The 22,351-nt window shown below is 47.1% G+C and overlaps 1 protein-coding gene across 1 annotated transcript; it reads right to left on the bottom strand.

Moving 5' to 3' along the window:
- Positions 1–384: 384 nt before the first annotated feature.
- On the bottom strand, positions 385–15,137 carry LOC137624035 (uncharacterized). The gene is made up of 3 exons (XM_068354707.1): positions 14,978–15,137; positions 14,241–14,345; positions 385–3,137 (listed from the first exon to the last, which is right to left on the bottom strand). Exon 3 carries the CDS (start codon positions 1,629–1,631, stop codon positions 972–974), a length of 660 nt encoding a protein of 219 aa, XP_068210808.1. The 5' UTR covers positions 1,632–3,137; positions 14,241–14,345; positions 14,978–15,137; the 3' UTR covers positions 385–971.
- Between the last annotated feature and the right edge of the window lie 7,214 nt (positions 15,138–22,351).

Below are 22,351 nucleotides of genomic sequence, written 5' to 3'. Positions count from 1 at the left end.
AACAACAACTGATTTACCTCCCATTCATGATCATTTTCGCCTACCAGTTTTAATCCTCGTCCAAGCACTTGAGCATTCACCTCTCTCACCACTCCATCAACATACAAGTTAAACAACCACGGCCACATCACACATCCCTGTCTCAGCCCCACTCTCACCGGAAACCAATCGCTCACTTCATTTCCTATTCTAACACATGCTTTACTACCTTTGTAGAAACTTTTCACTGCTTGCAACAACCTTCCACCAACTCCATATAACCTCATCACATTCCACATTGCTTCCCTATCAACTCTATCATATGCTTTCTCCAGATCCATAAACGCAACATACACCTCCTTACCTTTTGCTAAATATTTCTCGCATATCTGCCTAACTGTAAAAATCTGATTCATACAACCCCTACCTCTTCTAAAACCACCCTGTACTTCCAAGATTGCATTCTCTGTTTTATCCTTAATCCTATTAATCAGTACTCTACCATACACTTTTCCAACTACACTCAACAAACTAATACCTCTTGAATTACAACACTCATGCACATCTCCCTTACCCTTATATAGTGGTACAATACATGCACAGACCCAATCTACTGGTACCATTGACAACACAAAACACACATTAAACAATCTCACCAACCATTCAAGTACAGTCACACCCCCTTCCTTCAACATCTCAGCTTTCACACCATCCATACCAGATGCTTTTCCTACTCTCGTTTCATCTAGTGCTCTCCTCACTTCCTCTATTGTAATCTCTCTCTCATTCTCATCTCCCATCACTGGCACCTCAACACCTGGAACAGCAATTATATCTGCCTCCCTATCATCCTCAACATTCAGCAAACTTTCAAAATATTCCGCCCACCTTTTCCTTGCCTCCTCTCCTTTTAACAACCTTCCATTTCCATCTTTCACTGTCTCTTCAATTCTTGCGCCGGCCTTCCTTACTCTCTTCACTTCTTTCAAAAACTACTTCTTATTCTCTTCATATGACTGACCCAGTCCCTGACCCCACCTCAGGTCAGCTGCCCTCTTTGCCTCACGTACCTTGCGCTTTACTTCCACCTTTTTCTCTCTATATTTTTCATACTTCTCTATACTATTACTCTGCAGCCATTCTTCAAAAGCCCTCTTTTTCTCTTCCACTTTTACCTTCACTCCTTCATTCCACCATTCACTGCCCTTCCTCATGCTGCCTCCAACAACCTTCTTGCCACATACATCACTTGCAATACCAACAAAATTTTCTTTTGCTAACTTCCACTCCTCCTCTAAATTACCAGTTTCTCTTACTCTCACCTCGTCATATGCCATTTTCAACCTTTCCTGATATTTACATTTTACCCCCGGTTTTATTAGCTCTTCAACCCTCACTAGCTCCCTTTTACATCCACCTACTCTATTCCCCCACTCTTTTGCTACAACTAATTTTCCTTCCACCAAAAAATGATCAGACATACCGTTAGCCATACCCCTAAACACGTGCACGTCTTTCAATCTTCCAAACATTCTTTTAGTTATCAACACATAATCCATTAATGCCCTTTCTACTACTCTTCCATTTGCCACTCTTACCCATGTATACTTATTTTTATCTTTCTTTTTAAAAAAGCTAGCACTTATTACCATCTCTTGTTCAACACACACATCTACCAGTCTCTCACCACTCTCTTTTTCACAATTTTCAAAATAGCAAAACTTATACACGTGTATATTCCTGGATTATGATAAGCTATCCCCTCCCCACTCAATGAAAAAAAGTTACTGAACTGTGACAAACTGTGGCTAATTAGAAAACCAGACCTTTTTTTTATCTAGTAGCTAGGATCTTAAGCATATATGCTTATACTTTTTTAAGAGAACATAGGCCTGCCATAGATTCGACGTTGTGTAGGAGAAAATTTCAATATCAGTTGCTACTAATTGAATGAGAATCTCAAAAGAAAGATGAAATGGTATACATAGACAGAGATGAAAAAAATATTCATAGTTAAAATAAGTAGTTGGAGGTTATATCCACATGCAATTAATGTACTTGAATTTGAATCAATTGCTAAAATGATGATTAATATAAATTTCCTTTCAGTCACACGTTAAGATAACTTGTTTACAGTATTTTACACAATTCTGAAAATTATACGACCTTGATGTTAAGAGGTCCAGAGGAAATTGACATTTGATTTAACAATACTTAAAAAGAATTGAAAACATGAACAGCAAATTTCTAAAGCAGATGTCCTTTCTCATTTATATTAGTTAATCTTACCCGATTGTTATTGTTAAATTTACCTTTTCAAAAAAACATTTATAATAATACATAAGGCCACTCCATTTAACATGAACTATAATAATTTTGGCTAATTATTTTAAGAGGTACTTGGAACCAGTTAACTATTCAAACGATTGTGATCGTTTAATATCAAATAAAAATTAAGAAATTACAATCTGAATTTTAATCAGAAAAGCCAATGCTCAAAAATGTAGATCTGGACCTGATTTTCAAGTTAAATTTTAGGCGTTTAGAATTTACTAGAAAAATAGCATCACTTGTATTTATTAAGGGAAAGATACAGAAAATTCAAAATTAACTAAAATAGCTTTATATGCCCTGACCTGTAAAGATTAGGAGCCAATGGAATACCTGCTACAAAACTGAGTCAAATTTAATGGCTTTTATAATTAAATTCCAAAAGTAAAGACACTTAAATAATCTGGTGATATTGTAAATGACTTATTTACTTTTAACTCGACTTCTGTTCTCCAATTCTCAGTTAGTGACTAGTATTGAACCTATGGGATATAAATGGAGTGGCCTTTGTAACACACAGATCCCTAAAATCTCAATAACTAGTAAATAGAGCATTTAAATTATTTGAAGGACTAGATTGTAATTTGGCTAATGATAATAGTAATAAAAGGTTTGATGATAGTATGGCCTCTTCAGTCGAGACTATTTGCTACTCCTTTTGAACTTAAAATTTTGTCTTCCTCAGAAATTTTCTGGAATTTTTTCTGTAGTAAATCCTAGAATATTTGCTGCAGATCTTCATCTAGACGTCATTAAGAATGTCTTACAGCAGTTTAATTTTCTAGCTTGAGCAGGAGACTATTTCATTTCCTTTTGATAATTCTAGTCTGAAAAAATGAATAAAAAACGTTAATTTTACAGATATATATTTCTTACTCAAATATTTTACTGTGAACTTCAATATCATGACTACACTTTTGGTAAAACATTCTGCATGATAAACTAAAATTAAAAAAAATATTCTAAAATATTGGAAATAATGACATATTAGACATATCCACTACATTCATAACAACAACTATTATAACCCAAAGTATATCATGTAAAGCAAAAAAGGATTAATTCCTGAATCCTAACAAGGAAATACTTCACAAATCGAATGAATGACTTCTGGTATTCCACTGTTTTCTTCGAGATATTCAATAAACCATAAATTCCCTGAATAAAACATTCTACCTTACACCACAGAGGATACCTGGTCAAAAACACAAACTACTCATAAAAACATTTATATAAAAACGATGTGTATAAATTCTGAGCAAAAACAAGATTTATTGACACAGTAACAGTTTCAGGAGTAGAATATTGCTTAGTATACAAGAGTATAGTGCTGTGCAAATGAATAATTATTATGTTCCCCCTCACCTAAAATAAGACCTGCAACTTCCTAAATTTATCAAGGAAATATACCACTCTCATAATTGAAATGGCATACTAAACTTTCATTATATATAGCATGGATCCTCCACAAAATAACTCCAGCTATCCTATCAAATCAATCAATTTATCTAAGTGAATTTTCTGGTTAACCTTCAATCAATGAACCAGCTTATTCCAACAATCTTCACCATCTTACTTATCTAGTTTAACTATAGTAAACCTTATCACACAATCTTTGACTCACTTAATACATCTAAGTGAATTTTCTGGTTAACCTTCAATCAATGGACCAGCTTATTCCAACAATCTTCACCATCTTAACTAGTTTAAATATGGATAACTTTATCACACACTCTTTGACTCACTAACCTAATCTCGACTAGTTCACTGACAAGCTTATTCGATGTTGTTTTTTACTTACTGGGTATACTTTAACTAACCTATCCAAAACTATTAACTATTAACACAACAGCAATATGACTTTTGCCAATGATTAACCAATGTTACCTTAAATCAATGAAAAATCTATCCAACCTTATTCTTTAATATAATCCTGCCTTTATCCACCATTGGCTGCCCTATCCTGCCTTTGTCCCTTGACCGACCAATCATTGTCTTATCGAATTACTAATTTTAACATCAAATAACAAACTATTATTGTTTTGACTAATATAATGTGTTTACACCACCAAATCTTTAGAAAGTGTCGGCATGACTCGCACAACTGCAAGCTCCTCGATTTTAGTACCCCTTTGTATAAATCTAAGCCATGCACATGAGGTAGACAGTGCTAAGTCAGTCATGTTGGATTATTACTGGCATTCTAAAACCAACACCTCTACCATCTTCATACAAAGTAGACGGTATCCCACCATCCAATATAAGACGAGAAATGCTAACAAGAACTGAAAAAATACACAAATCAATGACCCCTTGCATCCATTCCACAATCATCAGGAAGCAAGGTCAAGACTGAAAACCCGCAAAAGCTTCGCAACAGTGAACGGACTACAACCTTTCCGGGCAGCTACTCACAGGCTAGAAAAGTGGCGGGAAAGCAACTGATGGCCATCCAATGAGGAGCTGCCTAGCCTAAACAAAGGGATGCCCAGTGAAACAACCATCACCAGGAAGGACTGGGTAACCCTAAACATAGCAAGGGTAAAAGTGGGTAAAACTTGATATAACTGCCACCAATGGAGGTTAGCCATCATTTCATATGGCCTAGACTTGTGAAGAAGTAACAGGTTAACAGCCAAATGTCATAAGGATTAATAGTCCTGAGTTCCCCACAGGAAGGTACAGGTGCTTGATCCCAGCAGGGACTGGTCACTTGCCTCCGGTATATCAGAAGCACCTGTTACGTTATCTTTTAGGGGGCATGTACGGAAAGTAAAGAAGGTAGCTAACAGAAATAACCTCTTTGGTAAATTTGCCAATTCAAAATGGGAAATAAATCCTCAATCTTAAGACAAAAACCCCTGTGGCACTCAACTACTCCACTGCCAAATACTACTCACCAGTCTGGGAAAGGTCATGTCATCCCCATAAAGTTAACACCAACCTCTATCAAGCATGTCACATAATTACTGGTGACCTAAGACCAATGCCCCTCCCAGTACCCTATAGATTGACAGGTATTACACCACCAAATATCTGCTGAATTGCCCCTTCAAAGACCCCAAAATGACAAATTCGAAGATAATTTGTATTTTTCCTAACCATACAAACCTTAGCTATTTACATCGGGTTTGCCTTTTAGCGCAGCTGAAATGGCGAGCTATTAGAATTTAACGAGGGTGTATTACCCCCGCGCTAGTTAGCGGGGGGTAGGGGAGTGGTAGCTAGCTACCCCTCCCCCCCTCACACACAGATGAATGCTCACTTTCACTCAGAGGTAGGACTTGTCTTGGGGGTCAGGGCTGGTGGGCAAATATGTGTAAATAGCTAAGGTTTGTATGGTTAGGAAAAATACAAATTATCTTCGAATTTGTCATTTGTTCCGTAACCGAAATACAAACCACGCTATTTACATTGGGTGACTTACCCCTTAGGTAGGGTGGAAAGTCCCCAGCCATACTGGCTTTGGCTTTACCCGGGGACTCAGAATCCGAGTGAGTTGCACTTGAGAAAAGGAGTCCCTGCACCTCACAAGTTCCTTGCTCCTCAAGGAACCGTGTGGCCTACATAAGCTTGTGTGTGAAGGAAGAAGTGTGACCCGTCCTAGGCAGTTGACCTGGAGTTCCAGAAGGAACTCTGGGTTAGGACGTTCCCAATACCACCTCGTCAGGGTATGGGGGACGCGACAGTATTGACTCAATTCTCGGAACACAAGGAAGCATGGTTTACCTGCAGAGGTTCGAGGTCAGCTATGCAGAGACCAGGATGCTGCTTCCCCGTAGAGGGGATGATGCAGAAAGAAATAAGGGCCAGACATAATTCTTTCGTTCATGCAGACTAAACCCTGATGATAATGCCCTCAACCTTCTGCTACCTGTCCAAAAAGGAGCCTGAGGTTAGACCAGCTGTTGTGTAGCCACCACAGAGCGATAGAAAACTTATCGAGACTCCTGTGGGTCACGCCCTCCAGGAAGCGGGCTGCGAAGGTCATTAAACGCTTCCAGACTCCAGCTTGTAGCACCTGCGTCACAGAGTAGTATTACTCGAAGGCGAGGGACGTTGCGATGTATCCAACATCGTGCTGTAGGGCGACGTGACGGGGGAGGGTCTGGAGACAGCAATGATAACGTAATCAGATGTCAATTATTTTAAAACATATCTAGACATTCATAAGTGATGGCCCAATACATTTTTTTCCCACGTATGGGATTTGTAAGACAGAAAAGTTCCAACAAATATCAAATTATGGCAATCCTACTGTAATTGAGATACGCTTAACAATTTAAAAGTCAATCTTAGGCATTTAAAAGTGCTGTATCCAATATTTTTTACCCATACAAAAGTTTTTAAGGCTAAAAAGTTCTCACTAATATCACATTAATCATAAGGTTAGTGCTTTTAACACCCAAACTTTGAGGCTAAAACAGAAAAAGGTTTGTTCAAGTCTTAAAAGACACAAATGCTGTGATAGTTAAGTTGATAAAGAAATGGAGTTCAACTTCGCTTACATAATGCTAAGTTTAAATTTGATAACTTCATGAAAATAAGATTGAAAAGAATACTGTTTAAATTCAAGTCTTGCCAAGGAGACTGGTAAATATCATGAGACTGTCGTGGCCCTAAAAAGGACCAATTCTTGAATTGAATATGACAAATTCGTAGGTAATTTGTATTTTTCCTAACAATACAAACCTTAGATATTTAATATGGGTAATTACTTTCGGCGTACCTGAAATGACGAGCCATTAGAATTTTAACGAGGGTTTACTACCTCCCTGCTAGTTAGCGGGGTGTGTGTGTGTGTGTGTGTGTGTGTGTGTGTGTGTGTGTGTGTGTGTGTGTGTTTTCAGCTTGCTACCCCCCGCCCCCGTCACACACACCTGTGATTGAGCTCACTTTGCTTAGAGGTAGGACTTCACGGGGGATAGGGCTGGCGGGTAAGTTTGATTAAGTAGCTAAGGTTTGTATAGTTACGAAAAATACAAATTACATACGAATTTGTCATTTGTTCCGTAACTGAAATACAAACCATGCTATTTAATATGGGTGACTTACCCCTTAGGAAGGGTGGTAAGTCCCGGCCAGTACTGGCTTTTGGCTTTGCCCAGGGACTCAGTAGCTGAGTGTGTCAGTACTCAATAGTAAGGAGTCCCTGCACCTCGCTAGCATCTTGCTGTGCAAGTGCTGCGGCCTACAAAAGCTGTGTGTGAAGGTATGAAGTGTGACTTGTCCTAGGAAGTTGACCTTAAGTTCTTTAGATGGAAACTTTAGGCTAGGACTCTCCCAATACCACCTCGTCAGGGTATGGAGACGGGACAGTATTAGGTTTACCTGCAGTGGTTCGAGGTCAGCTGTGCAGAGAACCCAGGATGCTGCTTTCCCCAAGAGAGGGGAGGATGAAGAAAAGAATTAGGGCCAGACAAACCTTTTCCTTCATGCAGACTAAGACCGGGTAACAATGCCCTCAACCTTCTGCTACTTGTCCATTAAGGAGCCAGAGGTTTTAAACCAGCTGTTGTGCAGCCACCACAGGGCCGATAGAGAACATATCGAGTCTCCTGTGTGTCACGTCTTGCAGGTGGTGGGCTGTGAAGGTCGTCTGACACTTCCACACCCCTGCCTGTAGAACCTGAGTCACTGAATAGTTCTTCTTGAAGGCCAGGGACGTAGCTACGCCCGACATCATGTGCTCTAGGGCGACGTGACGGAGGAGGGTCAGGATTCAGGGACAGATGGATTACCCTACGAATCCATGCCGAGATGGTATTCTTGGTGATACCCCTCTTTGTTCTCCTAGTGCTCACAAACAATGCCTGCACCTGGGGACGAACTGCAGCAGTTCTCTCGAGATATAGCCTCAGACTCCATACTGGGCACAGTAGGAGATGGTCTGGGGCATCTGTTACAGAACGAAGACTCGAAATCCTGAGAGTGTCGAACCGAGGGTCCGGCACTCCCGGATTTTGAGTCTTAGCCACAAACTCAGCGACGAATCTGAACGTTACCTCCCCCCCATCCCCGTGAATGGGCGATGTTATACAAGAGACCATGAAGTTCGCTGACTCGCTTGGCCGAGGCCAAAGCTAGCAGGAATACCGTCTTCCAAGTAAGGTGGCGATCTGAAGCCTGGCGTAATGGTTCGTAGGGAGGTCTCTAAGAGACCTGAGAACTCGAACCATGTTCCATGGAGGAGGTCTCACTTCCGACTGAGGGCAGGTAAGTTCATAACTCCGTATGAGTAGGGAAAGTTCCAGCGAGGAAGAAATGTCCACTCCTTTGAGCCTGAAGGTTAGACTTGAGGCTGAGCGATAGCCTTTCACTGCCAAGACTGAAAGGCGCATTTCTTCCTGCAAATACACAAAGAACTCCACTTTTGCTGGAATAGTGGCATCGAGTGGAGAGATACCCCTTCCACAACACCAACCATAGAAGACTCCCCACTTTGCCTGGTAGACAGATGCGGATATCCTTCGCAGGTGTCCAGACATCCTGTTCGCAACTTGTTGCGAAAATCCTCTCTCAGTGAGGAGATGCTGGATAATCTCCAGGCGTGAAGTCAAAGCGAAGCCACGGCTTTGTGAAAGATGTTGGCGTGTGGTTGTCTGAGTAGCTCGTGTCGTGGAGGGAGTTGGCGTGTGGTTGTTTGAGTAGCTCGTGTCGTGGAGGGAGTTCACTCGGATGTTCCGTTAGGAGTTGCAGAAGGTCTGGAAACCATTCCGCGTGATGACATAGCGGAGCTATCAGGGTCATCGAGAGATTGACCGATATTCTGGTCTTGTTGAGCACCCTCCTCATCAGACAGAACGAGGGAAAGGCGTACACGTCGATGTTGTCCCCACGGTTTGTTGAAAGGCATCTTGCCAGAGTGCCTTGGGATCCGGGACTGGGGAACAGTAAAGCGGGAGCTTGAAGTTCAGCACTGTAGCGAACAGATCCAGTCGGGGAACCCAACAAAGTCAAGACTTTGCTGGCTACTTGATGATCCAAAGACCACTCGGTACTCACTATCTGCGTCGCTCTGCTCAGACTGTCAGCGAGCACATTTCTCTTCCCTGGAATGAAGAGAGCCGAAAGTGGGATCGAGTGGAATTCGGTCCATCTCAGTATCTTTACTGCAAGATAGGATAGCTGTCCTGAAAAGGTACCTCCCTGCTTGTTGATAAAAGCCACTACTGTGGTGTTGTCGCTCATCACCATCACAGAGTGGCCCGCCAGGAATACGGCCTTCATTTCTAGCAGGTTTATATGGAGGCACTTTTCTAATTCTGACCACAGGCCTGAGGTCCTATGGTTCAGAACGTGGGCCCCACACCCTTTCTTTGAGGCGTCCGAAAACAGCATCAAATCCGGGGGGAGGACGAGAAGATCCACTCCCTTTCGAAGGTTCTCGTCTGCCACCCACCACTGAAGGTTCGTCTGTTCCGCAGAACCCATAGGGATCATGACGTCTGGGGAATCGTGACCTTGATTCCACCAGGATTTATGGCCACTGGAGAGACCTCATTCTGAGGCGACCATTGGGAACTAGACGGGCCAGGGATGAAAGGTGACCGTGGAGACGTAACCACGATTGGGATGGAAGCTCTTCTCGTCTGAGGAAAGGACTCGCGACCCTCCTCAGCCTTGCTATCCTGTCGTCTAATGGGAAGGCTTTGTGGAGATTGGTGTCTATGATCATGCCTAGATATACCAGTCTTTGAGTGGGCAGCAAGAGAAGACTTCTCGGGATTTACCATGATCCCTAGATCTTGGCAAAGTCCCAGAAGTTTGTCTCAGTGTTGAAGATGGGCTGCCTCCGTGTCTGCTAGGATCAGCCAGTCGTCCAGGTAATGGAGGAGACGGATGCCGACCCTGTGAGCCCACGATGATATTAGGGTGAACACTCTGGTGAACACCTGCGGTGCTGTGGAGACAGAAACAGAGCACCTTGAACTGGTAAACCTTTTGTCTAGGCAGAATCTCAAGTACTTCCTCGAAGACGGATGGATTGAGATCTGGAAGTACGCGTCCTTCAAGGCCAGTGTGCACATGAAGTCTTGCGGTCTCACTGCAACTGCCTTTTCGTACTCTTGGTAGGACGTGATTGCTGGGTCGCTGGAGGTTTGTAGGGCCTCGATGTTAGGGCCCATGTAAAAGGGGGTCCTGATTGGACTTCCTCCAATTCTCAGCTGCCGGCTCCACGTCCTTAGGCTCAAACAAGTTCTTACCCAAGACGGAAAAATTTCTGAGCCTGTTAATGTCGGTACTGGGGACCTTTTGGTGGAATCTCTCAGACACCACATCTCGACGTTTCAAGGTGGTATTAGCCCACAAGCTCGAGACTTGGTGGGCTAGAAACTCAATAGTACGAGCGCCTGAGAGCAAGAAGGTCTCCAAGGCCTTCCTGGTACTCTCTTTGGGCAAGTCCTCAAATCGTAACAGGATGCCCAGAGACCCTAGCCAGATGTCCAGCCACGAAGTTGCCTGCATGGCACACTTCGCCCCCTTCTCCTGGCTCAGGATCTCCGTTGCAGAATACGAGACATGCCGGTTGGAAAGTCTCTCTAGAGGGACTCCCCCCTTAAGCTCTTCCAGAGAGAGTGTAATGGAAGAGCTAAACAAGTCTCCTCCAAGATCTCTTAGTACCTCCTCTGATGGACACGAGGAGGCGGGAGGAGTTTGTTACCGGTGCTGGATCGGCTAGAGAAGGCAAGCTCGGAGAGCTGGCCTTCGACCTTGTCTCTGGCACTCTTAACCCCCTGCGACCAGGGCAAAGCCGCACTGGCCCTCGAGGGTTTTTGAGTACCGAAGACTCGGTCCAAGAGTGTCCTTGCCCTCATGAGGGGGAATCTCTAGATCAGCAACCCATTTAGATTCCTCATAAGGGTCAGAACCTGCCAGAACGCATGTTCTGATTCCTGCAGCTCTCCTCCTGAAGGGCTGGCAGCAAAGTCTCCTGTCCCCAGAGGCTCTTCCTGGGGGGACTCGTGGAGGTTCTCTGAGGGCTTGGCTGGCTCCGGTTTAATCCTTGCTGAAGACTTTGGCAGAGTCTTAGAGTCCTTCGACTCCCTCCTGGGAGGGATGCAGGACTCCAACAGTGATGGTGGAAGGCTTTTCTCAACCCCTACCCGAGAAGACTTCTCGGGGCGAGGTGGGGTTTCCCCCATTGGTGTGATGGGGGAACGACCCGCCTCACCTGACTCCCCAGAGGACGGGAAATCCACGTCCGCAGGGGAGTGAGAGAAAGTCTGGGGGGTAGAGGGGGCCTTCTTCAAGGACTTCCGAGGAGTCAGCTTCGCCCTTGGAGAAGTTACCACGGTAGACACTCCTCTCTTCCTCTTCAGGGGAGAAGCCGCCGCCAATGATTTGTGACCAAGCTCAGAGAAAACAGGCTTAAAAGCCTGCACGAGAGCTCTGACGATGGTCCCAAACCAAGGCTGCTGACTGACAGTCGCGCTGTCAGAAACTCCCTCTGGAGGGAAGGGGATCGTTCGATCCCTAGGAGGAGTTACCAAACGAGGGTTCGCCTGTAAAGAAACTGAAGGAGAAGAGTCCTTGGACCTATCCGGAAACCTCCCTTCCACCGACCAGCGCGCTGTTCTGCACTGGGGGGGGGGGTGTTGTGACGACGATGACCTGGACGCGCGATGTCCTGCAGCCTCGCGTGTGGGGTCGCGCTTGTGATCATGCTGCAAATCACGCGATGGTCTCTGCCCTGGGTCGCGCACGGGAGAATGTTCGCGTGAGGGCACAGGCGATGGCGTGTGTGGGCTAGCGATGGCGCGCAGAGGCATGGACTGGCGAAGACAGGTGGTGCGCAGAAGGCTGGATGAGCGCTCACGCGCGCAGTATCCTGCCGATGAGCCCGTGAGGGCGATAATGTTGGGCGCACGCGCAGGAGATATATCCCTAGCGTGCGGGCACGCAGTGCGCATATCTGGCTGAAGTGATGGGCGTGCAAGTCGCGTGTTGGAGACTGTGCGCAATGGTGCGCAGGTGAGCGCTGACGAGCAGGAGAAGAGGTTACTCTCCCCACTGCGCCCAGATCCGAAGATCGTGGGCGTGCCTGGCGCGCAGAACGTGGGCACGCATGGCGCCCATCAGGATGAGGGCACGCAGAAGTGCGCTGGCGTTCTGGAAGCGCTGGAGTCCCAGTGAGCGCCTGTGGGCTATCTCAGGAGATTCCAGTGCTGTGCGTTGGCGCGCAGTGACAGGAACAACTGCTTGTACGCGCACGAGCGCAGGTGAGCACTGGCGCGCTAAGACAGGAACATCTGCAGCAGGAGATTGTTGGCGCGCAGGGGATACCTGGCGCTTCAGGGACTTAGACACCAATTTGTGCTCACGCCCTTTATGCCCCGAAGGGACCGTTGCCCGTTTTACAACGGGATGAGAAGGCGCTCACAGCGCATCGGCAGCCAGGACGACCTTCCACCGAAGGAGATCGCGAACGATCTGCAAAGAGGTCCAGGGATGTAGCTGGCAGGGTCGGTGAACGACGGCGAGGTTCTTCTGCGGAGGACTGCGAAGATGACGAGCCGAAGAGGCGCCTCCTAACACCCTTGTGAGGTGCAGGAAGACCTCTACGGCGAAGGAGAAGGCGAGCTTTACGCCTTATACGCCCTCTGGGGGCCGTGGGGTCAGCGGGCTGACCATCAGCAGTCCTCCGAAGAGGAGTCTCTGTGAGTGAACTCCCCCGAGGGGGAGAATCACTGGTAGGAGATACCGTAGGACTTAGCTCCTCCCTCAAAGGATGTTCGGAGGGGGGAACTAAGCCTTCAGCTACAGCAGCAACATTAGGAGCAGGGGTTTGAAACAACTCATCGGAAGCCTCTGCCGCAACAATGTCCACGATAGACAGAGGATCGATCTCTGCTACCGTCAGCGACTGTTTGACAGCTGCTCCCAACTTGATCATGTCAAACAGGGCTTCCTTGGAGGGCAAACCCTGAAGCCCCAAGCTGTAATAAATCATTATTAGTCACACGCATGATAATATCCTCCTCCGGGAGAGGAGGAGGAGCTGCCTCGCTATGGGAGGCAACTCCCTCACCCACACCCCTGGATCGGTCAACAGAACTACGGTCTACGCTACCACTCGACGGCTTCTCGGGAGAAACAGATCGAGTGGGAGCTTCAGAGGAGGTTTGGGCCACGGAAGAGGAGTCCTTGGAATTTTCTCTTTTCAAAGAAACCTTTGAAGGAGAAATATCCCGTTTGGACTTCTTCTTCCGGCGCCGAGAAAACCTCTCCCACTGGGAGGTAGACCACTCCCTAAACTCACCACAAACCTTATCTCTATCACACCGTTGGCCCCTACAATAAGGACACAAGGTGTGAGGATCCGTGTCGACCGCCGACATAAATGTGCCACAAGGGCGGTCAGGTAAGCCAGAGGCCAACTTCACAAACACTCTGTCAAAGGAAAAGCAAAAGAAAGATTAGTAATGGGTGTTCAAAAGAGGTGAGGGTGAAAGCGGACACGTCCGTCTGCCACAAGAGCCAAGAGCAAAGTGAGCTCAATCACAGGTGTGTGTGAGGGGGGGGGGATTAGCAAGCTACTCTTCCTACCCCCCCAGCTAACTAGCGGTGGGGTAGTAAACCCTCCGTAAAATTCTAATGGCTCGTCATTTCAGCTACGCCGAAAGTAATTACCCCATGTAAATAGCGTGGTTTGTATTTCAGTTACGGAACAAACAAGAATTTTGGATATAAGGCTTAAGCAATGGGGTCTGGGAGTCCATTCATTACCCATATATAGGTGAAGATTAAAAAGAAAGCGCAGCTAGTGGCTAAAAAAGATACTGTACAGCCCTAAGTAATGCACTGATGATGCTACCCCCTTTACTAGAGATTCAATTATTTAGATGTCCTTTCATATGGAGTTTCAAATCCCTATTATAAAATCCTGTTACCTTGCAAAACTCTGGTACATTTGCCATAATATTTACCTTTTACAACATTGTTGATAAAGTTATATTCTGTCAATTTCGACTTGAGAACTCTCTGCTTTAGGGAAGCCTCGTATACCATTGCGTTGTTGCTGTAGAGGTCACCTAAAATAAAAGAAACAAATACATTATCGATTAAGTTTATCACGTTATGGAAACACTGATTGAAAATCTACGTATGTAAATAAATGCTACAAACAGACAGATTTACTTGGTGTAATATACCATGCCAGGATTAGCCTACACTGCGCAACATGTATAGATCTTTATTGGGTCTTAATAAGACTGCCAATTCTGCCGGGTGTTATAAAGTACAGATGATGAATTTAATACGAGTATGAACCTTCATTAGTGTCACATATTTTTCATGATTTATTTACTATGAGCTAGAATGTTTTACCCATTTAGAACTGCAGAGCGGATCAGTTAGAAATTAGAGACATTTTCTTAGCTGGGTAAAATGAATGTGAATTTTTCATTAAGAGAGCACTGAATAGTATTAGGTAATGCCAAATTGATATGAAGTTGGTTATGTGCCCTACTAAAAGTACAGTAGTCGCTTGATTATTGAGTTTGTTACTATGGATTATATAACCTATACACTACAAGGTCTCATTTAGCATAAGGGCTATAAAAAAATATATAGACTTGACATAGGTCTGCAAAAATACCCACGAAAGGAAAACCAGCCGTACCATGAAAGATTAACACTGATGGTCTCTATCTGTGACACTTGCCTTTAACATGTTGGAAGCATGTAGGAGGGTAGTTTCTCTCATCAGATGTGTCTTCTACTCAAAATGTCTCTCTCTTATTGGAGAAATCCTTGGGTAGGTCGAATGGTGCTCAAATTCTGAGGATAATTTTCCTTTCAAATTGACAACGTACGCCATTATCTGCAAAAAGATACTCCATTAAGTACATGTAATGCAATACCTACATTATCTAAATATGACAAATACGGAGATAATTTGTATTTTTCCTAACCATACAAACCTTAGCTATTTAATATGGGTATTACTTTCGGCGTAGCTGAAATGACGAGCCATTAGAATTTTAACTAGGGTGTACTACCCCCTCGCTAGTTAGCCAGGGGGTAGGGAGGGGTAGCTACCCCTCCCCCGCTCACACGCCTGTGACTAGCTCACTTTGCTTAGAGGTAGGACTTCCAGGGGGACAGGGCTGGCGGGCAAGTTTGATTAAATAGCTAAGGTTTGTATGGTTAGGAAAAATACAATTATCTCCAAATTTGTCCTTTGTTCCGTAACCGGAATACAAACCACGCTATTTAATATGAGTGACTTAACCCTTAGGTAGGGTGGCAAGTCCCAGCCGTTACTGGCTTTTGGCCCTTGGACTCAGTATCTGAGTGTGTCAGTGCTCAAGACAAGGAGTCCCTGCACCTCGCAAGTGCCTTGCTCTGCAAGGACCGCGGCCTACGTAAGCTTGTGTGTGAAGGAATGAAGTGTGACTCGTTCTAGGAAGTTGACCTGAAGTCCTTTACATGGAATTTTAGGATAGGACGTTCCCAATACCACCTCGTAAGGGTATGGGGACGTGACAGCATTATCTTAATACTAGGAACACAAGGAAACATGGTTTACCTGCAGTGGTTTGAGGTCAGCTGTGCAGAGAACCCAGGATGCTGCTTTCCCCTAGAGAGGGGAGGATGAAGAAAAGAATAAGGGCCAGACAAACCTTTTCATTCATGCAGACTAAGACCGGGTAACAATGCCCTCAACCTTCTGCTACTTGTCCATTAAGGAGCCTTAGGTTTAAACCAGCTGTTGTGCAGCCACCACAGGGCCGATAGAGAGCGTATCGAGCCTCCTGTGTGTCACGCCCTTGCAGGTAGTGGGCTGTGAAGGTGGTCTGACGCTTCCACACCCCAGCTTGCAGGACCTGCGTCACTGAATAATTTTTCTTGAAGGCCAGGGACGTAGCTATGCCCCTGACATCATGTGCTCTAGGGCGACGTGACAGAGAAGGGTCAGGATTCAAGGCCAGGTGTATTACCTTGCGAATCCAGGCCGAGATGGTATTCCTGGTGACCCTCCTCTTTGTTTTCCCAGTGCTCACGAACAAGACTTGCACCTGGGGACGAACTGCAGCTGTTCTTTGATGCGTCCGAAAACAACATCAAATCCGGGGGAAGGACGAGAAGATCCACTCCTTTTCGTAGGTTCTCGTCTGCCTCCCACCACTGGAGGTCCGTCTGTTCTGCATGACCCATAGGGATCAGAGTGTCCGGGGAATCGTGTCCTTGATTCCCCCGGGACTTGAGTCGCCACTGGAGAGATCTCATTCTGAGGCGACCGTTGGGAACCAGACGGGCCAGGGAGGAGAGATGGCCGAGGAGACGTAACCACACTTGGGCTGGAAGTTCTTCTCGTTTGAGGAAAGGTCTTGCGACCTTCCTCAGCCTTGCTATCCTGTCGTCTGATAGGAAGGCTTTGTGGAGATTGATGTCTATGACCATGCCTAGATATACCAGTTTCTGAGAGGGCTGCAGAGAGGACTTCGAGATTTACCATGATCCCCAGATCTTGGCAAAGTTCGAGAAGCTTGTCTCGGTGACGAAGAAGGGTTGCCTCCGAGTCTGCTAGGATCAGCCAGTCGTCCAGATAACGGAGGAGACGGATACCGATCTTGTGAGCCCATGATGATATCATGGTGAACACTCTGGTGAACACCTGAGGAGCTGTGGAGAGACCAAAACACAGCACCTTGAACTGGTAGATTTTGTCGTTTAGGCAAAATCTTAAGTGCTTCCTTGAAGACGGATGGACTGGGCTCTGGAAGTACGTGTCCTTTTGGTCTCACTGCAAGTCTGACCGTGTTTGCCGTCTCCATGCTGAACTAAGTCTGTTTGACATATCCGTTCAGGGTTGAGAGGTCGATGACTGGTCTCCAGCCTCCAGACGCCTTCTTTACAAGAAAGAGTCGACTGTAGAAGCCTGGGGACCCGTCCACTACCTCTTGGAGAGCGTCCTTCTTCAACATGGTCTGGACTTCTGCCCGGAGGGCCTGCCCCTTACCGATCCCATGGTAAGGGAGCTCAATGACACTGGATTCGTTGTCAGGGGAGGTAGAGATGTTATGAACGGGACGCGATAACCCTGACCGATCACGGAAATCGTCCAGGTATCTGCCCCGAGTTGCTGCCACCTTGTCGCGCAACTTTGTAGGCATCCCCCCACTGGTGGACATGCAGGGGGACTGCCAATCCTAGCGTTTACGGCCTCGGCCGTTTCCTCTAGGATTTTTACCTCCCCTGGTGGACTTTTTGCCCCTCCTGCCCTTGGCAGGAAAGGGCTTAGACACCTTTGGCTTTGCTGCTGTCGTCTTCTTTGTGTCCTTAGCTGGACGGGGCTGTTGGGCTGCTGGAGGTTTGTAGGGCCTCGATGTCAGGGCCCTATGGATGAGGGAGTCCTGGTTGGACTTCTTCCACCTCTCAGCGGTTAGCTCCACGCCCTTAGGCTAAAACAAACTCTTACTGAGAACGGAAGAGTGTCTGAGCCTGCTAACGTCGGAACTGGGGACCTTCTGGTGAAATCTTTCAGCCACTGCGTCCCGTCGTTTGAGAATCGTGTTGGCCCACAAGCTCAAGACTTGGTGGGCCAGAAACTCAATGGTCCGCGTGCCTAAGAGCAAGAATGTCTCCAGTGCCTTCCTGGTGCTTTCTTTGGACAGATCCTCAGAGCACATCAGGATGCCCAGAGACCCCATCCAGATGTCAAGCCACGAAGTTGCCTGCATGGCACACTTCGCCACCTTCTCCTGGCTTAGGATCTCAGTAGCAGAATAGGACACATACCGGTTGGAGTCTCTCTCTAGAGGGACTCCCCCAGTGAGTTCTTCCACGGAGTGATGAACCGGAAGACCCAAACAAGTCTCCTCTAGGATCTCAAAATACCTCCTCTGATGGACTCTAGGAGGAGGGAGGAGCTTGTTACCGGCGCTGGATCTATTGGAGGAGGCAAGCTCAGAGAGCTGGCCCTCGACCTTGTCTCTGGCACTCTTCATCCCTTGTGACCAGGGCAAAGCTGCACTGGCCCTTGAGGGTTTCTGGATGCCGTAGACTCGGTCCAAGACCGTTTCCTTACCCTCACGAGGAGGAATCTCTGGGTCTGAAATCCCATTGAGGTTCCTCATGAGGGTCAGAACTTGCCAGAATGCATGTTCTGACTCTTGGTGCTCTCCTCCTGAAGGACTGGCAGCAAAATCTCCCGTCCCCAGTGGCTCTTCCTGGGGGGACTCTTGGACATTCTCCGAAGGTCTAGCTGGCTCCTGTCTGATCCTTGCCGAAGACTTAGGAACAGTCTTCGAGTCCTTCGGTTCCCTCCTGGGAGGGATACAGGACTCTAGTAATGATGGATGCAAGCTCTTCTCCACCCCTGTGCGGGAAGACTTCTCAGGAAGAGGCGCAGTTTCCCCCATTGGTGCGATGGGGGAACGGACCAGCACATCCGACTCTCCTGAGGATGGGTAATCCTCATCCGCAGGGGAGGGAGAGAAAGTCTGGGGGGGGGGGAGAAGGAGCCTTGCGCAAGGATTTGCAAGGAGACAGGATAGCCCTCGGAGAAGTCACCACGGAGGGAATTCCTCTCTTCCTCTTCAGGGGAGAGGAAGCTGCCACTGATTTGTGACCTAGGTCAGAGAGCACAGGCTTCATAGCCTGCATAAGAGCTCTGACTATGGTCCCAAACCAGGGATGCTGTCAGACACTCCCTCTGGAGGGAAGGGGATCGTTCGATCCCTTGGAGGAGTCGAGAAACGAGGGTTCGCCTGAAGAGAAGCTGAAATAAGAGAATCCTTAGACCTGTCCGGAAACCTCCCCTCCTCCGGTGAGCGCGCTATTCTGCGCTTGCGGGGAGGGGAATGAGACAATGACCTGTCTGCCTGAAGCCCCGTGAAACCTCGTGCGTGATCGCATTGGCGATCGGGGCACAGATCGCGCTGGTGGTTGCGCTATGAGCCCTGTTCTGGGTCGCGTGCGAAAGGATCGTGCGCAGCATGAATTTTGCGCTCGCGTGGGCGTGCGTGGTTGATGGCGTGGGCGCGTAGGAGATGGCGAGGGCGTGTGGCGCGCAGGAGCTGGATCGTGAGGCAGGGTTAAAGGCTGGATGGGCGCAATCAATAGATCGCCTGGGCGCGCATCAACCTGAAGAGGTACTGTCGGGCGCGAGTGCGCAGTAGCGCGTATCTGGGAAGACTGGGCGAGGGCGCGATTGCGCACCCTCGTGATAGCGCGCAGGTGAGCGCTGCGCAGTCCGTGCAGGCATATTAACCTGAGGAGATCGTGGGCGCGCATCAGGGTGCGGGCGTACAGGTGTGCGCTGCTGCGATGGCCGCGCAATAGGATTCGGGCGCACAGGTGAGCGCTGTTGAGTTGGGCGCGCGAACAGGATTGCGCAGTCTGGATGGAGAGACCAGGGGTACCTGTGAGTGCCCGTGCGCTAACTTAGGCACCTCCTGGACTGCGTGCTGAATTGTAGAAGCGTGCTGGAACTGTGCACGATGGGCGAGCCTAACTCCAGAAGTGCGCTGAGGGTCTAGAGGCACCTGTGAGCACCTGTGCGCTAACCTAGGTGCCTCTTGGACTGCGCGCAACGTAACAGGAACCGGTGGGCGCTTGCTCGCAGGTGAGCGCTGGCGCGCTAAATCAGGAACTGCTGGTGGGCGCTGGCGCGCAGTAGGTTGTGGACGCGCAGGGGAACCCTGGTGTGTAACAGGAACAAGTGCGCAGGTGAGCGCTGTGGCGCCAAGTCAGGAACAGCAGCAGCAGCAGCATGATGGCGCGCAGGTTTAACCTGGCGCTTAAGGGTTTGAGGCACAGTTTTGCGTTCAAGTCCCTTATGCCCCGAAGGGACCGATGCCTGCGCAATGACAGGTTTAGTCGGCGCGTAAAGCGCGTCAGCATCTTTGAAAGGTGACGGCAGGTCAGCAGGTCTGGAGAGAGACTGGTCACAGGGTCCCGAAGGACGACCTTCCTCCGAAGGGGATCGCGAACGATCTTCGGAGAGGTCTAAGGTGGTAGCTGGCAGGAACGGTGAACGGTGAGTCGTCTCCTCCGCAGAGGACTGCGGGTATGACGAGTCGAAGAGGCGCCTCCTAACTCCCTTGTGAGGAGAAGGAAGACCTCTACGGCGAAGGGGAGGACGAGCCTTCCGCCTTATACGCCCACGAGGGGCCGTGGGATCAGCAAGCTGACCATCGCAAGACCTCCACAGACGAGTCTCTGTAAGTGAACTGAATCACCGGCAGAAGAGACCGTAGGACAGTTCCTCCCTCGAAGGATGTTCGGAGGGGGAACCTAAGCCTTCAGCTACCTCAGCAACAACAGGCACAGGAGTTTGAGCAGACACACCCAATGCCTCCGTTACAACAACGTCAACGACAGACAGAGGATCTATCCCTGCTGTCGTCAGCGATTGCTTAACAGCTGCACCTAATTTGATCATGTCAAACAAGGCTTCCCTGGAGGGGGAACCCTGAAGCCCCAAGGAAGCCCAAAGCTGGATCAAATCATTGTTATTAACAGAAAAATCAATATTCATATCCTCCTCCGGTGGAGGAGGGGCAGCTGCCTCGCTATGGGAGGCAACTACCTCTCCCGCACCCCGGGATCGGTCAACAGCAATACGGTCTACACTACCACTCGCCGGCCTCTCGGAAGAGACCGATCGAGTGGGAGCTTCAGAGGAGGAAAGGGCTACGGAAGAAGTCCTAGAATTTTCTCTCTTCAAAGAAGCCTCTGAAGGAGAAATATCTCTTTTAGACTTTTTCTTCCAGCGGCGGGCAAACCTCTCCCACTGGGAGTTAGACCACTCCCTACATTCAATACATACATTACCGCTATCACACCGTTTGCCCCTACAATGAGGACACAAGGTGTGGGGATCAGTGTCGACCGCCGACATAAAAGTCCCACAAGGGCGGCCACGTAATCCAGGACACGTACGCATTATTAAATAATAGAGGCCAACTTCATACACAATGTAGGAAAGAGAAAGCAAAACAGATTAATGGCAGTCAAGAGAGGGTGAGAGCAGACACGTCTGATCGCCACCCGAGCCAAAAGCAAAGTGAAGCATTCACTAGTGTGTGTGAGGGAGGGGTAGCAAGCTACCACTCCCTACCCGCCGCTAGTTTAGCGGTGGGGTAGTAAACCCTCGTTAAAATTCTAATGGCTCGTCATTCAGCTACGCCGAAGTAATTACCCGATGTAAATAGTGTGGTTTGTATTTCAGTTACAGAACAAATATAGAATGGAAACCAACCCATTTTCTTTGATCCAAAAGTCTCTCTTATACAGCAACATTAAAATTATCTACATAAAAGATTTGAACCCAATCAATCGTACTATCCTGAAACATGTTTATCTTCAACCGATTTATGTTTAGACAGATTTTCTATACCCGCTATCCCCCTAGTGCCTCCCCTCAAAGAATTTAGATCACATGGCCTACCACAGAGTAATTTAGATATCAAAAGCTACTATGAGATTCAGGCCCTCTGTAACACGGTTTTTTGGACTTTGCCTTTTATCAAAGCATCGGATGTAGCTGAAAGTTGACATATGTATATTTTACAACCACACACAAATTTTGTCAGCATTATCAATAACTTAAATCCAATAGTTTTAATTTTTATAGAGTAAAAATGATCTGGCCGACGCCATGGCCAGTGATAACGAGCCAAGAGTCGAAAACATTCATTACGTAAGCAATGTAAACACCTTTTGACAAAATTTTGCCCCTCCCATCCAACAGACACCCATTCACCTTGTTCCATCGGCTCTGAAACCCATAACAGTCAAGAATAGCTAACAGGATTTGGAATTGCCCCCGTGGTTGCAAAACTGCATTTATCTTACGACTTGCAACTTTATACAGTCAAAGGAAAGCCCGTGGCCATATATACTATAGCCTGAATAGATAATTATTCAGTTTCTAGTTTAAATCCAATGTTTATGGTCTGATTTGTATTTAACGTAACATGATTATAATACTTATAATGTCATTCAGGCTTTTGAACATTTCCATTAACTATTCACTATGTCACCGAGAGAGAGAGAGAGAGAGAGAGAGAGACATTGTATGTAAACA

Source organism: Palaemon carinicauda, chromosome 2 (assembly GCF_036898095.1).
Source record: "Palaemon carinicauda isolate YSFRI2023 chromosome 2, ASM3689809v2, whole genome shotgun sequence".
Classification (NCBI taxonomy): domain Eukaryota; kingdom Metazoa; phylum Arthropoda; class Malacostraca; order Decapoda; family Palaemonidae; genus Palaemon; species Palaemon carinicauda.
Note: the sequence above shows the minus strand (reverse complement) of the source record. Positions and strands in the feature narration are given on the sequence as shown.